Source organism: Trichechus manatus, unplaced genomic scaffold (assembly GCF_000243295.1).
Source record: "Trichechus manatus latirostris isolate Lorelei unplaced genomic scaffold, TriManLat1.0 scaffold00003, whole genome shotgun sequence".
NCBI lineage: Eukaryota > Metazoa > Chordata > Mammalia > Sirenia > Trichechidae > Trichechus > Trichechus manatus.
Window position 1 is genome coordinate 26508161 of NW_004443939.1, and position 13023 is coordinate 26521183.

Below are 13023 nucleotides of genomic sequence, written 5' to 3' on the forward strand. Positions count from 1 at the left end.
ATACTTGCAAGTCATAAACGACATTTACATAAAATCATGTCTATATTTATGCCATCTCTCTTGTCAGTTTTTTCTGAGGATTTAGTATCCTGCTTCATACCCACTAAAACTGAGTTTAATACCGTGGAAAGTCACGTATGTCTCATTGTATTCACAAAGCCTAGCTCCACAATTCAGACTTACCGGTGACAAGGGGCTGACCAGGTAGATCATCAACACATTAAAAGGCAGAGAAGTACCCAGAGGTGCTCAGTGTGAAACTCAGTTGTTAATGGGTTGTGTTTTCTGAAGTTATGTTTCACTGAAGATGAAGCTGCAGTGGGCCTGAGTATAAACACCTCATCAGATGTTTACCCAGATAAGGCTATAACTTTTTGCTTTTTACCCAATTGACATTAATGCCTTTCACTTTTGTCTGTTTATTTTGTTTTGTGCCTTTCACTTTTGAATAAAAATACAGAACACACCTAGCATTTGAAAAGAAGCAGATAGATTAAATACCTCAGGGACTGTTTGGCATGTTTTTCACAAAAACCAGAAGTGTTTGCCATTTACCCTAAGTTGTTTTCACGTGTGTGTGTTTTCAGATGCCAGATTAATTTTATTTGCAGAAGATTCACATTGGAACCATGAGGCTTAATAACCATGACTGAAAAAATAACACCCTCCAATCAAACATCCCATTCACCTGGACTTTGTTGTCAGTGAATGCACTGTGCCACATTCCTGGCTAAGAGCTCATGAGCATGGCGTCTCTGCCCCAGAAACCTGTCTACCATCAATGCATTAATGGAAATAAAGCCAGAGCTCTTTGGAGGCCTTTGGGCAAATGGAATAGAGGACAGTGAATAAGAGCTACGGACAAAAACAGGCCAGACTCCAGAAGCCAGATAGAGGTCAGATAGGCTCTTTTATGATCTAATATATTGTTTTATGAATTCAGATTAACCATGGAACAAACTCCTAAAACATGATAGCCATGTACAAGAAAAATCTGTTTCAGTTTAGCCTTTGAAGTGGGTATAAATCTGATAATCCCTCAATAATATTAAAAATTGAACAAGACTCAGTGGTTCCTTTTAACATTGCCTGGATATATTCAATAGCTTGATGATCAATAAACAGATTCTGATTAAACAATTCTTTTTCAGCAAACACTGAGCCCCTAACTATGTAAGTACACACATTCATTCCTCCAAATAGGTCTCTATCTTGGGTCAGCTTTCCTAGAAGCAGAGCTGGAGGTGAGGATTCTTGTGCAAGTGCTTTACTGAGGGAGAGGCGAGAAGGGGAGAAAGAGAGAAAGAAGTAGGAAAGGGCAGGGGTAGAAGCAGGATGTGGTCCTTGCACCACAGAGCTGGTCCCAGCTCAAGGCAGGGGACCAGCCTGCTGCAAGCCCTTTACAGCAGCTGGAGGATGATGCAGTAGTGGGTGAGGGGCGGTTCACCAACAGCATCCACTACAGCAGCTGTGCTGGTGGGACTGAATCTAAAGGAGCCATGCAACAAGGTGTCCCAGCACTGCCCTCATAAAGGACACCACTGGCCTCATAAAGGACACAGTAACAACCTTGAGCCTCTCAGGTGACCTCTCTAGATGTCATTTTCCTTGTCTGTAAATTGGGAGGAAGAGGCGGCACGCTGGTTTAGATGATCTCTATACTCTCAACTTTGAAATGCAGTGATTTCAAAAAGGAAAGGAAGGGGCTCACTGAGGAATAATTGATGTTTTTCCTAAACACAGAAAGGAGTTAATTAATGTAAAGGTGCCCCCTGAATGGCAACTCCATTAAAAACTCTTCTCTCACCAGGAATAGCTCTGGATACACAGGGAAATCTAAGAAGACAACCAGTAGAGTTGCCCTGAAGGTTTATGTCCTCAAAAGGATAGCCAGGGTCTGTGTTCAAACAAAGTGCATTCATGGGAGTTTACCTCAAGGCAGCATTAATGTAACCAGGCAACCTCATTTAACCAACTGCTGAATCAAAGGGAATTAGGTAAGAGGCTCAAGTAAAGCATGAGCCAAAGGCTGTCCTTGCAAAGTACTACAACTTCTGTCAAAAGCAGTTTGGCAAAAATCTACCAAAATTATAAATACATTTACTCTTTGACCCCACAGGTCCCCTGCTGGGAGTTTTTTCTACAGGCAGAGATGTATCTGAAAAGAAAATTATACAAGTTTATCCATTGCACCACTTTTTTTTAAAATACCCAAATATTGGTAACAACTCAAGGTTTAATCAACAAAGGACTAGTTATGCAGTAGATATTGTGCAGTCAGAACCATCCTTTACTGACATGGAAAGCTCTCCAGCATATATTTTGATAAGTGAAAAAGCAAGGGGAAGAACACCATTATTATAGAATGTTGTTATTGTTGTTAGGTGCCTTCAAGTCAGTTCCGACTCATAGCAACCCTATGTGCAACGGAATGAAACACCTGCACCATCCTCACAATCACTGCTATGTTTGAACCCATTGCTGCAGCCACTGTGTCGATCTGTCTCATCAAGGGTCTTCCTGTTTTTCACTGACCGTCTACCTTACTAAGCAAGATGTCCTTCTCCAGTGGCTGGTCCCTGATGATAACATGTCTAAAGTACCTGAGACAAAGTTTCAAAGGAGCACTCTGGCTGTACTTCTTCCAAGACAGATTTGTTCGTTCTTCTGGCAGTCCATGGTGTATTCGATATTTTTTGCCAACACCATAATTCAAAGGCATCAATTCTTCCTTGGTCTTCCTTATTCATTGCCCAGCTTTCACATGCATACAAGGCTATTGAAAATATCATGCTTGGGTCAGGTGTACCTTAGTCTTCAAAGTGACATCTTTGCTTTTCAACACTTTAAAGAGGTCTTTTGCAGCAGATTTGCCCAATGCAATACGTCGTTTGATTTCTTAACTGCTGCTTCTGTGGTTGTTGATTGTAGATCCAAATAAAATGAAATCCTTGATAACGTCAATATTTTCTCCGTTTATCATGATATTGCTTATTGGTTCAGTTGTGAGGATTTTTGTTTTCCTTTTGTTGAGGAGTAATCCATACTGAAATCTGTAGTCTTTGTTCTTCGTCAGTAAGTGCTTCAAGTCCTTTTCAATTTCAGCAAGCAAAGTTGTGTTATCTGCATAATGCAGGTTGTTAATGAGACTTCCTCCAATCCTGATGCCACGTTCTTCTTCAGGTAGTTCAGCTTCTCGAATTATTTGCTAAGCATACAGATTGAATAGGTATGGTGAAAGAATACAATCCTGACGCTCACCTTTCTTGACTTTAAACCATGCAGTATCCCCTCATTCTGTTCAAAGGATTGCCTCTTGGTCTAAGTACAGGTTCCTCATGAGCACTATTTTCTTAATTCCCATTCTTCTCAATGTTTTCCATAATTTGTTATGGTCCACACAGTAGAATGCCTTTGTATAGTCAGTAAAACACAGTTAAACACCTTTCTGGTATTCTCTGCTTTCAGCCAAGATCCATCTGACATCAACAATGATATCCCTCATTCCACTCCCTCTTCTGAATCTAGCTTGAATTTCTGCAGTTCCCTATCGATGTACTGCTGCAACAATAATTTTATAGAATAGTGTCCATATTATAAACACATATGCATGTACAGGAGCCCTAGTGGCACAGTGGTTAAAGCACTCGGCTGCAAACAGAAAGGCCGGCGGTTTGAACCAACCAGCTGCTCCGTGGTAAAAAGATGTGGCAGTGTACTTCCGTAAAGATTTACAGTCTTGGAAGCCTTAAGGGGCCCTTCTACTCTGTCCTACAAGGTCGCTGAGAGTTGGAATCAACTCGATGACAGTGGGTTTTGCAAGGAGTGAGAAGGTGGGAAAATAAAATGGATGGAGACATAGGCGGGAATGAGAATTCTCACCAAATACATTTGTATAATTTTTTCTGCATTTTTTCCAACTACCATGGGCTACTCTGTAAAGAAAATGGAGCATCTGTTTGACTAAAAAGTAAAATGAAAATTTAAAAGGCAGGCATCAAAGCTGTCATTTCACTGTCCATTATTTCATGCTTTTGTTCATGGTTTGGCAAACTGCAGCCAGTGGGCCAAATTTGTCTGCTGTCTGCTTTTGTAAATAAAGTTTTACTGGAACACAGCCACTGCCGTTTATTTACATATTCTCTATGGCTGCTTTCATACTTCAGTGTTGGAGTTAAATAGTTGCAACAAAAGAAAAACCTGAAAATATTTGCTATCTGGCCCTTTACAGAAAACGTTTGCCAACCTAGCTTTAAACTATGGATTTGTTCACAAAACAGCTGTGACCACAGCTATTTGTGAGCTTTGGGTACTGAGGGTATTTTGGCTCCTTGAAGTCAGCTTTTGTGTCCCCTAGGTGACAGGCGGAATACTGTAATGTTTGAGGAGAGCATGGACTCTGGAGTCAGACAGCACAAGTTTAAACCTGGGCTTCGTCCCCCACTACCATGTGATCATGGGCAAGTTAACATCTGTATTTCTCAGCTTCTTCATCTGTAAAATGTGGACAATAATAATACCTCCTTCACAGAGTTGTTTGGAACGTTAAGTATGTTAATATTGGCAAGGAGTTTAGACCAATACTTGTTAGTTATTATTATCATCTAATACTGTGATTTGTTTTTTTTTAAAAAAAAACAGGATGATGACCAGTTAAATGTATTTGGAGAGGACACTATGGGAGGTGAGTTTCCTTTCCTGATTCAGACCAAAGTTGTCATTTTAGTAGCTTTGAACAGGTCTTTTTTCACTAAATGTCAGCTAAGAGATGATAAAATACCAACACCAACTGCTTTCCCCTTAGTCAGGGAATGTGATCAAGATGGGAACTCTTTGGATCTCTCCTTTCTTGATCCATGTGAAGAACCAAAGGGATGTCTTACTAAGGGATGCATTTTTTTTTTTTTATTGTTGTAGTTAAATGGAGTTTACATTTCAAGTTAGTCTCCCATACAAAATTTTATGCATACATTGTTATGTGACCCTAATTGCTCACCCCATTCTGTGACAGCACACTCCTCCTTTCCGTCCCTGATTCCCCATGTCCATTCAACCAGCTCCTAACCCTCTCTGCCTTTCCATCTCACCTCTGGACAGAAGCTGCCCCTTTGGTCTCTTGCATCTACTCAAATAAGAGGCACACCCCTTACAAGTATCACTTTATGTCCCACAGTCCAGTCCAATCCCTGTCTAAAGAGTTGGCCTCGGAAATTATTTTAGTTCTGGGCTCATAGAGAGTCCGGGGGCCATGCTAGGGATGCATTTCTTAACTACACCCACAGAACATTACTCCTGAGATGTTCAGGGAAAGGGGAATGTTCTGGTCAAGTATGTTTGGGAAACACCTAGCCCTCTATCCCCTTTAGAAGAGTCACATATGTAAGCGCATAGCAAGGCTCCAAGAAGTCCTGCTTGGAGAGCAGTTTAACTTTAATTCAACATTCTTCAAATTTATTGGAACTTAAAACCCCTTTTTTTGCATAGCAGTTACTATTCTGCAGAAGTCCTATACCGTTGGAACACTAAGAAGCTAAGAAACATCAGGATTATGCTGCTTTATAATTTTGTCATATTAAAATATTGCAAAAACTAAAAAAAAAAACCTAGTTATACAAATAACTGAAAATAGATGAGATTATGTGAATTGGGACTGTCCAAAAAAGATAAGTTTTATGATTGCCATAGCTACTTTGACATAAGTACTTTCTAACATTTCCTCTCTGTAATAAATATTGTTATAGTTATGGTCCATAGAGATAAGTTTGTAGTATTGACTATGAGCACATACAAGTACGTGAGCAGGCTTTTTAAATGACCTTGGCTCTAATCCTGCACTGATCCATGAGCATGAGGTGGTAGATAAATTGTCATTTGATGATAATGGCAATAGCAGTAGGTGGAAATCGCAGTCAACAGATGACATTGTAGTGATTCATGGGCAGTGGCACAAAAATATGAGCCATAGCTTAGCTGTCACTTAGCCATGTGCAAATAATCAGCTTGGTCCCAACTCTGTAAGGGATGACTGATTGCCTAATAAAAGTTCCTGTTTTCCTGCTTATAGAATTAACACATATTCTTGTGGACATTTTTTTAAAGTAGAAAATAAAAGACATCTAAATGCTTATGACCTATAAATAATCGTGGTTAACACTTTAGACACCAGTGAGGTGTCTATACGTTTATTTTTACGTATTTGAAAATACATGTGTATATATGAATATTACCTCTAAATTTTTGTGTATATTATAACATAAGTATGTTCCTACATCATTAAAAACTCTCTATAAACTTAATTTGTAATGACTACATTGTACGAATGTACCATCATTAACTAAAAAATAACTATTTTTTAAAACTGGAATAGGCTATAACCATACAAAAAAATAAAATAATAATAACCATGGCCACTTTCCTAGACTGAAAGTAGATTAAAAGTTGTTCACCTTCATAAAAGTAAACATGCAGACTGTTGTTATTATGTGCCGTCCAGTGGGTTCTGACACATAGCAGCCCTGTGTACAATAGGACAAAGCTCTGCTCAGTCCTGCACCACCCTCACACTCATAAATTTGCAGACAAGAGAATGTGAAATGACCCTCTGGTCCCACATGTCAGGAGCACCAATGTGTCTGCTTGTAACAGAAACCTCCAGATAACATGCGATTTTTCCCACTACTGTGGGCTACTCTGTAAAGAGAATGGAGTGTCTGTTTGATTAAAAAGAACAAAGAAATTCATCCTTCAATGTGAAAACCAAATGTTTCCAAAGATGCCAAACTCAGTTCTTTACTTCCAGCACATTCTTCCCTCTCTCCTTCCCCTTCTGTCCCTAGCCCAACTTCTTCAGGCCCCATTCTCTCTCTCTGGTAGAGTTGGGCCTTTCACTCTGCTAATAGTAGATTCCTGCAAAAATGTAGCACTGTGTATATAAATACCACTTCCCCCCGTTTCCACTAAGAAATAATCAGAATAATGATCTAACTTTCAAAAGTAGTTATCATCTATATAAAATATAAAGTGTGAGTCACAGTCCTATTAGTTTAAGTGTAAAAATTGCAATTTTGTCACCAAGATGGAAAATTGAAAAACCATCTATTACCTCATCCAAATAATCACACCCACCCATCATTTTAGTTGACTCACACCCGTAGGATGGGCAAAAGCAGCTGCTTTCAGAACCAGAAAAACAGCCCACAAATCCATCTAGCCTAGGAACTCAGGGTCCGACTCCACCCAGCCCTGCCCTTCCCTCCTGGGTTCTTCCCACTTAGAATGCTACTCAGAGAACCTCAGCAGGCCAGGGTGGGGAGTGCACACCCCACAGGGAGCTGGGGTTCCAACAAAAAACACCAAATACCTTTGAGCTCTTAGATCTTTACTTTAAAACTTCATGCAAATTTTTTATCCTACATCATAATATGTTGATGTTTATTCAATCTATTCTGAAATTTGAAAAATGTCTCCCTTAGCATAGGGGTTAACAAGAATAACAAATTATTCAAAATTATCTTTAACTCCTCTGTCGGCAGTCACATCTGTCTGGCTGAGGAAAGAGGTCAGCCTCAGATGCATTTTGTTTTGGCCAGCACGATGCATTAAAAACTTGACTTTGAGTGTTAACTCTTGTTAGCCATATCCACAGCACACCATGCCCCTCCACTTAAATCGTTTACAGTCTTTGCCTGGCCTTTGCCTAAAACTCTTTCTGGAAGCCATCATAGTTCTTGTTTGTGGAATCAGCCCACCCCACCCTCTGTGGGTACTGGACTAAGCCACTTAGAAATTAGCCAGCTAAAGATAAATTCAGACCTAGTGGGATTTTCTGACATACTAGAGCCTGTTCCTTTAGCTTTCCATCATCCTCAGTTATTTGGGACGGCCCTCTAGGTTGAAGTAGTCTTGCCCTGTGTGGCTTCCAGAGATCCCAACTCTGAACTTCCCAGCATCCTGAACTAGCCTGCAGCTGTGTTCTTCACCTACCCCAAAACTCTGCCCCTAAGGCAAGAGCCTGACTCCTGCCCAGTTAATAGGCAGTGTGTTAATGCTCATGTTGTTATAGCTGGTCCACTTTTGAGTACTACATATAAACTATAATCTTTGTAAATAAAGCCGTATAGCATTAAAGCAAGAGTGATTGTCTCTGCTTGTCTCAGAAATAGCCTTAGGTAGACTGCTATTTCTCCTGTCTCTGGGGCCCTCACTATATTTTTATTTTATTTTATTTTATTTCATTTTTTTTGAGGATCCCCTGCTTCTGGACGTAAACAGTAACCATTGGCATTTCCTGAGTCCAGAGACCCCGAGCTCATAGGGTCATTCCCAGCTCAGGTTTTTTTCTGTACTCATCCCTTCAGCCAACTTCCACCCTAACCTCAAGAGTCCTTAGAATTACTGTTTACTTAGGAATTTATCTGTAACATGCAACAATAATAGTGTCATAATTTTGATCAAGGAACAAAGAGAGTCATTTCCTCATGTGGTCCGTTCATGTACTGGAACCACAGAGTTTGTAAGTATTTGAACTGAAAGAAACATTAGAGATTGTTGGGTCCAAGTGCTTTGTTTCACAGATGGAGAAACAGAGGTCTAAGAAAAACAAGTTACTTGCTGAGGTCAAGCCAGTTGGCAAGAGGACGAGAAATGTGACTCTTGTCTCCCCACCCCTCAGGGCTTCCTACTACACTGCCTGGCAATTGGAAGTCATTTAGGGTGCCACAAACCACAGAAGGCTTTGCACTTTGCCTAAAATTCCTGACATGCATCATTCTTTTGCCTTAAAGCAGTGCTTCCCAAAATTCAGTCCTTGCTGAGCACCTTCATGATTTTTGCTTTATCTCTGTACCACCTAAATATATATTATTTTCTTAATATTTTTCTTGAAATTGGTTCACTGTTTTTACTTACATTTATTTTAAAGGAAATTTTATATTATGACATTAAATAGAAAATAGCATCATTTGCTGTAAATAGAAATTATTAAGAAAATAGATTGTCTTCCAGACTATCTGCTTGTGTTTTGACTTCTCTTTATTAAGAGAGATTAGCAAACGTTAAAAATGTAAAATAATGGGGAAAATGCAGAACAGAATTTAAAATTCTCTTGAACTCCAAATTCCTAGAGCCATGAAGATTGAATGAAATGCTGAAACTACTACCCTAAGATAATCTTTAAACCTTAAAACAAAAATATCTCCTGAAGTCTTTTTTAAAAACCAAATAATACTTTAGCTTAACTGGTAAAACAAATGTCTGTCTTGAGCATTATGCTCTTTTAAGAACTATCTATATGGGATGAAATTGACAACAGCAACTTGAAAGATTAGATAGGAACCTGAGGAGGCAGTGAATTTATGTTAATGGAGGAGGAACAACTCAGAAAAGGAGGTGAGAATGGTTACACAACTCGAAGAATGTAATCAATGTCACTAAATGGTACCTGTAGAAACTGTTGAATTGGTGTATGGTTTGCTGTGTATACTCTCAACAACAACAAAATAAATAAAATTAAATTAAAAAAGAAATGTGAAATAACACCAAACTGAGACACTTAGGAAAATGAAAAAAATATTTTACAAATTAGCTTTCTTACTTTGTGATTCATGCTGTTTAATGACTTACCAGTTTTACCACCTAAAATTGATCGTCTGTGTTAAAATGAAAATATATTACCTGGGTCTGGAAATAAGGCCGAAATGGTCAGCAGTACCTATTAATTATGGCCTATTAGCATATTTACTTAGCTTCAAGCTTCTTAACAAATAAGAAGTACAAGATTTGGGTTTCTACATAGCATAATTAAAACCAGAGTTATGATGCAGTATTTCTTGCCAATAACATAATTTATTCTTATTTTAAAGGCTTTATGGAAGATTTAAGGAACTGTAAAATTATTTTCATGATTGGTAAGTAACAGCCCTCTAATTTTCTAATGCAATTGCTAATAAAAACAACTTCGGTGGGAAAAAATGCTATTTATTTATCACTCTGTTTTGAAGTCTTGTCCCTATTTTGGTCAGAATAATATTCCCTAGGCATCTAGATTGTAGCTTTTTTATATACAGTTTTATATTGCTTTTGCTTAGTATCTTTGCAGTGTAGAAAAAGCGTGACTCTAAAGAACATCAAATACCTGAGTTTAGCTCTAAAATAATAAAGTACATTATAATCCCAGGGATAAGAGGATGCCGTATGTTGAAATCTAACACATACCTTTTCCTGTTTTAATGCTGACCCTTTTCTCCCTAAACAAAATATGTCAGTGACTAACTATAACTAACCCGTTGCCATCGAGTGGATTCTGACTCACAGCGATCCTATAGGACAGAGTAGAACTGTCCCATAGCGTTTCCAAGGAGCAGCCAGTAGATTCAAACTGCCAACCTTTTGTTAGCAGCCAAGCTCTTAACCATTGTGCCACCAGGGCTCCTGTCAGTGACTACATATTCAAAAACACCTCAATAACCTTACCCAGGGTTCCATCCAGCTAATAGTTAAAATGATCTAATCTGTCGTATACTCTAGTACATTGAAACTCGCTGGTATCTTAATTGTAGGAAATAAAGCATTTGGGATTATCCAGCATTTTCTGAGCACCTACTTTGCTCCAGGTTATTTCATTTAATCATTACACACTCTTATAGGTCGGTGGTCTATCCCAATAAAACATCTATTAAATAGATGAGAAAAGTGACACTCAGAAAGGTTAAGGAGGCGGGGCCAAGATGGCACAGTAGTCAGATGCTTCTGCTGGACCCTCTTACAACAAAGACCCAAAAAAACAAGTGATTCGATTATTTATGGCAATCTGGGAACCCTGAACATCAAAGACAGAGTTGAGGAACCTGACTGAGTGGCAGGGGAAGGGACAGACGGTTCGGTTCAGAAGCAGCGAGGAGGTGCCAGACCTGACCCAACGAGAGCCTGAGCCCTTCAGGCTTGATCAGCTCCGGGGTGAGCAGTGAGGCAGGCAAGCGTCAATGCTCGGGAGGCGCATTTTCCACACCAGCAGAGACCCAGTGCCAGAGAGTCTACACGGCCACCCAGAAACAGTGAGAAGCAGCCCTCATCGGCGAAAGATAAGTTCTTGCATACAGTTTACCGCACGGATCAAAAACACCCCCTTGGGGAAAAACCTCGCTCCCATTTCCCTCCCGCTTCCTGCTCTGCACTGGGTTCCAGATGGGCTTCAGCAATTGCCAAGTCCCCTGGGCCAGGAGTAGAATCCGTCACAGGCTCGGAGCCATTCTCCCTGCCTTGGAGAGTGAACAAGTTAACAAACAGGAAAAAATAAACTGCAGGCTCCCCTAAGCCAGGAACCCAGGTAGGCAGGCTCCTTTGCCTAGGTACAGGCATAAGGGATCCACGGACTTTGAGTGCCTTTCCCCCTGCGTAGACTTGTGTGGGCCCATCTCAACATCGTAGGCCCTCATTACCGCAGTACAACAGGGTATATACCAGAACTTTAACTTCAACTGTTTCAGCTGTGAAGTGGCAGGTTCTTGACATTTGACACTGCTCTGCCCGTTAAGCAGGGTCTTCAAATACCCGCATCAGGGGCCTGAGGACTGGTGGCTCCACCTAGCCACCTGCGATAGGGACCCATGAATAAGAAGTACCCCCAGGTCCTTAAAGTCAACAGCACTGGGTGCGCATACTACAGCTGCAAAACCCACCCACCTACACGCTCTAGGGAACAGGGACACGCCTTCCTCCTGGACACTCAGGGATAGTTGTCAGCCCCCTGCCTTGCTCAGTGTGTCGCCCTGCTGCAGCTAGATACCTGTGCCTATACCAATCACCCATGCCTGTCTAGCACTGTAAGTGAGAGCCTACACCACACAGTTGGTGGCTATCTACCTGAACACCTGAGCTGACTCCATGCAGAAGCAGTGGGTGGGCTCCTGAGCTCATATACCTAGTAACAGATGTAACCACCTGATGGCAGGACATTAGAGCCTCAAAGGTGCCAGTAATCAAACTAGCTCATACAAGCAGCCTATTTGGAAATATCAAAACAAAACAAGAAGCTAGGACACAGTAAGCAAACATAAAATAAATAAATATAATAACTTATTGATGGCTCAGAGACAACAGTCAATATCAAATCATGTAAAGAGGCAGTCCATAATGGCTTCAGCAAGCTCCCAAAATAAAGAATCTAGAAATTTTCCAGAGAAGGAAAAATTTCTTCGAATTACTGGAGGCAGAATACAAAAGATTAATATACAGAACTCTTCAAGAAATTAGGAAGGAAATTAAGCAAAATGCAGAACACACAATAGAAGAAATTGAAAAGATTAGAGAAGAGCGTAATGACAGATTTAACAGGCTGCAAGAATCCATAGAGAGACAGCAAGCAGAACTCGAAAAGATTAACAATAAAATTTCAGAATTAGACAACTCAATAGAGAGTCATAGGAGCAGAGTTGAGGCAACGGAAGTCAGAATTAGTGAGATTGAAGATAAAGCACTTGACACCAACTTATCTGAGGAAAAATCAGATAAAAGGATTTTAAAAAAATGAAGAAACCCTAAGAATTATGTGGGACTCTATCAAGACGAATAACCTACGAGTGATTGGAGTACCAGAAAGGGCAGGATAACAGAAAATACAGAGAGAATTGTTCAAGATTTGTTGGCAGAAAACTTCCCTGATATCATGAAAGATGACAAGATATCTATCCAAGATGCTCATGAAACCCCACATAAGGTAGATCCCGAAAGAAAGTCACAAGACATATTATAATCAAACTTGACAAAACCAAAGATAAAGAGAGAATTTTAAGAGTGGCTAGGATAAATGAAAAGTCTCCTACAACGGAGAGTCAATAAGACTAAGCTCGGACTACTCAGCAGAAACCATGCAGGCAAGAAGGCAATGGGATGACATATGTAAAGCCTTGAAGGAAAAAAACTGCCAGCCAAGAATTATATACCCAGCAAAACTGTCTCTCAAATATGATGGTGAAATTAGGGCATTTCCACATAAACAGAAGTTAAGGGAATTGGCAAAAACCAAAC

At 40.0% G+C, this 13023-nt stretch overlaps 1 protein-coding gene across 1 annotated transcript in view; it reads left to right on the plus strand.

Annotated features, from left to right (window-relative positions):
• Window positions 1–13023, plus strand: part of AK5 (adenylate kinase 5) — a 332857-nt gene that overhangs the window by 248587 nt on the left and 71247 nt on the right. Inside the window, exons 9-10 of the mRNA XM_004369075.2 lie at window positions 4642–4684; window positions 9861–9905. Coding sequence (XP_004369132.1) covers window positions 4642–4684; window positions 9861–9905 — 88 coding nt within the window. The remainder of the gene's footprint in view (window positions 1–4641; window positions 4685–9860; window positions 9906–13023) is intronic.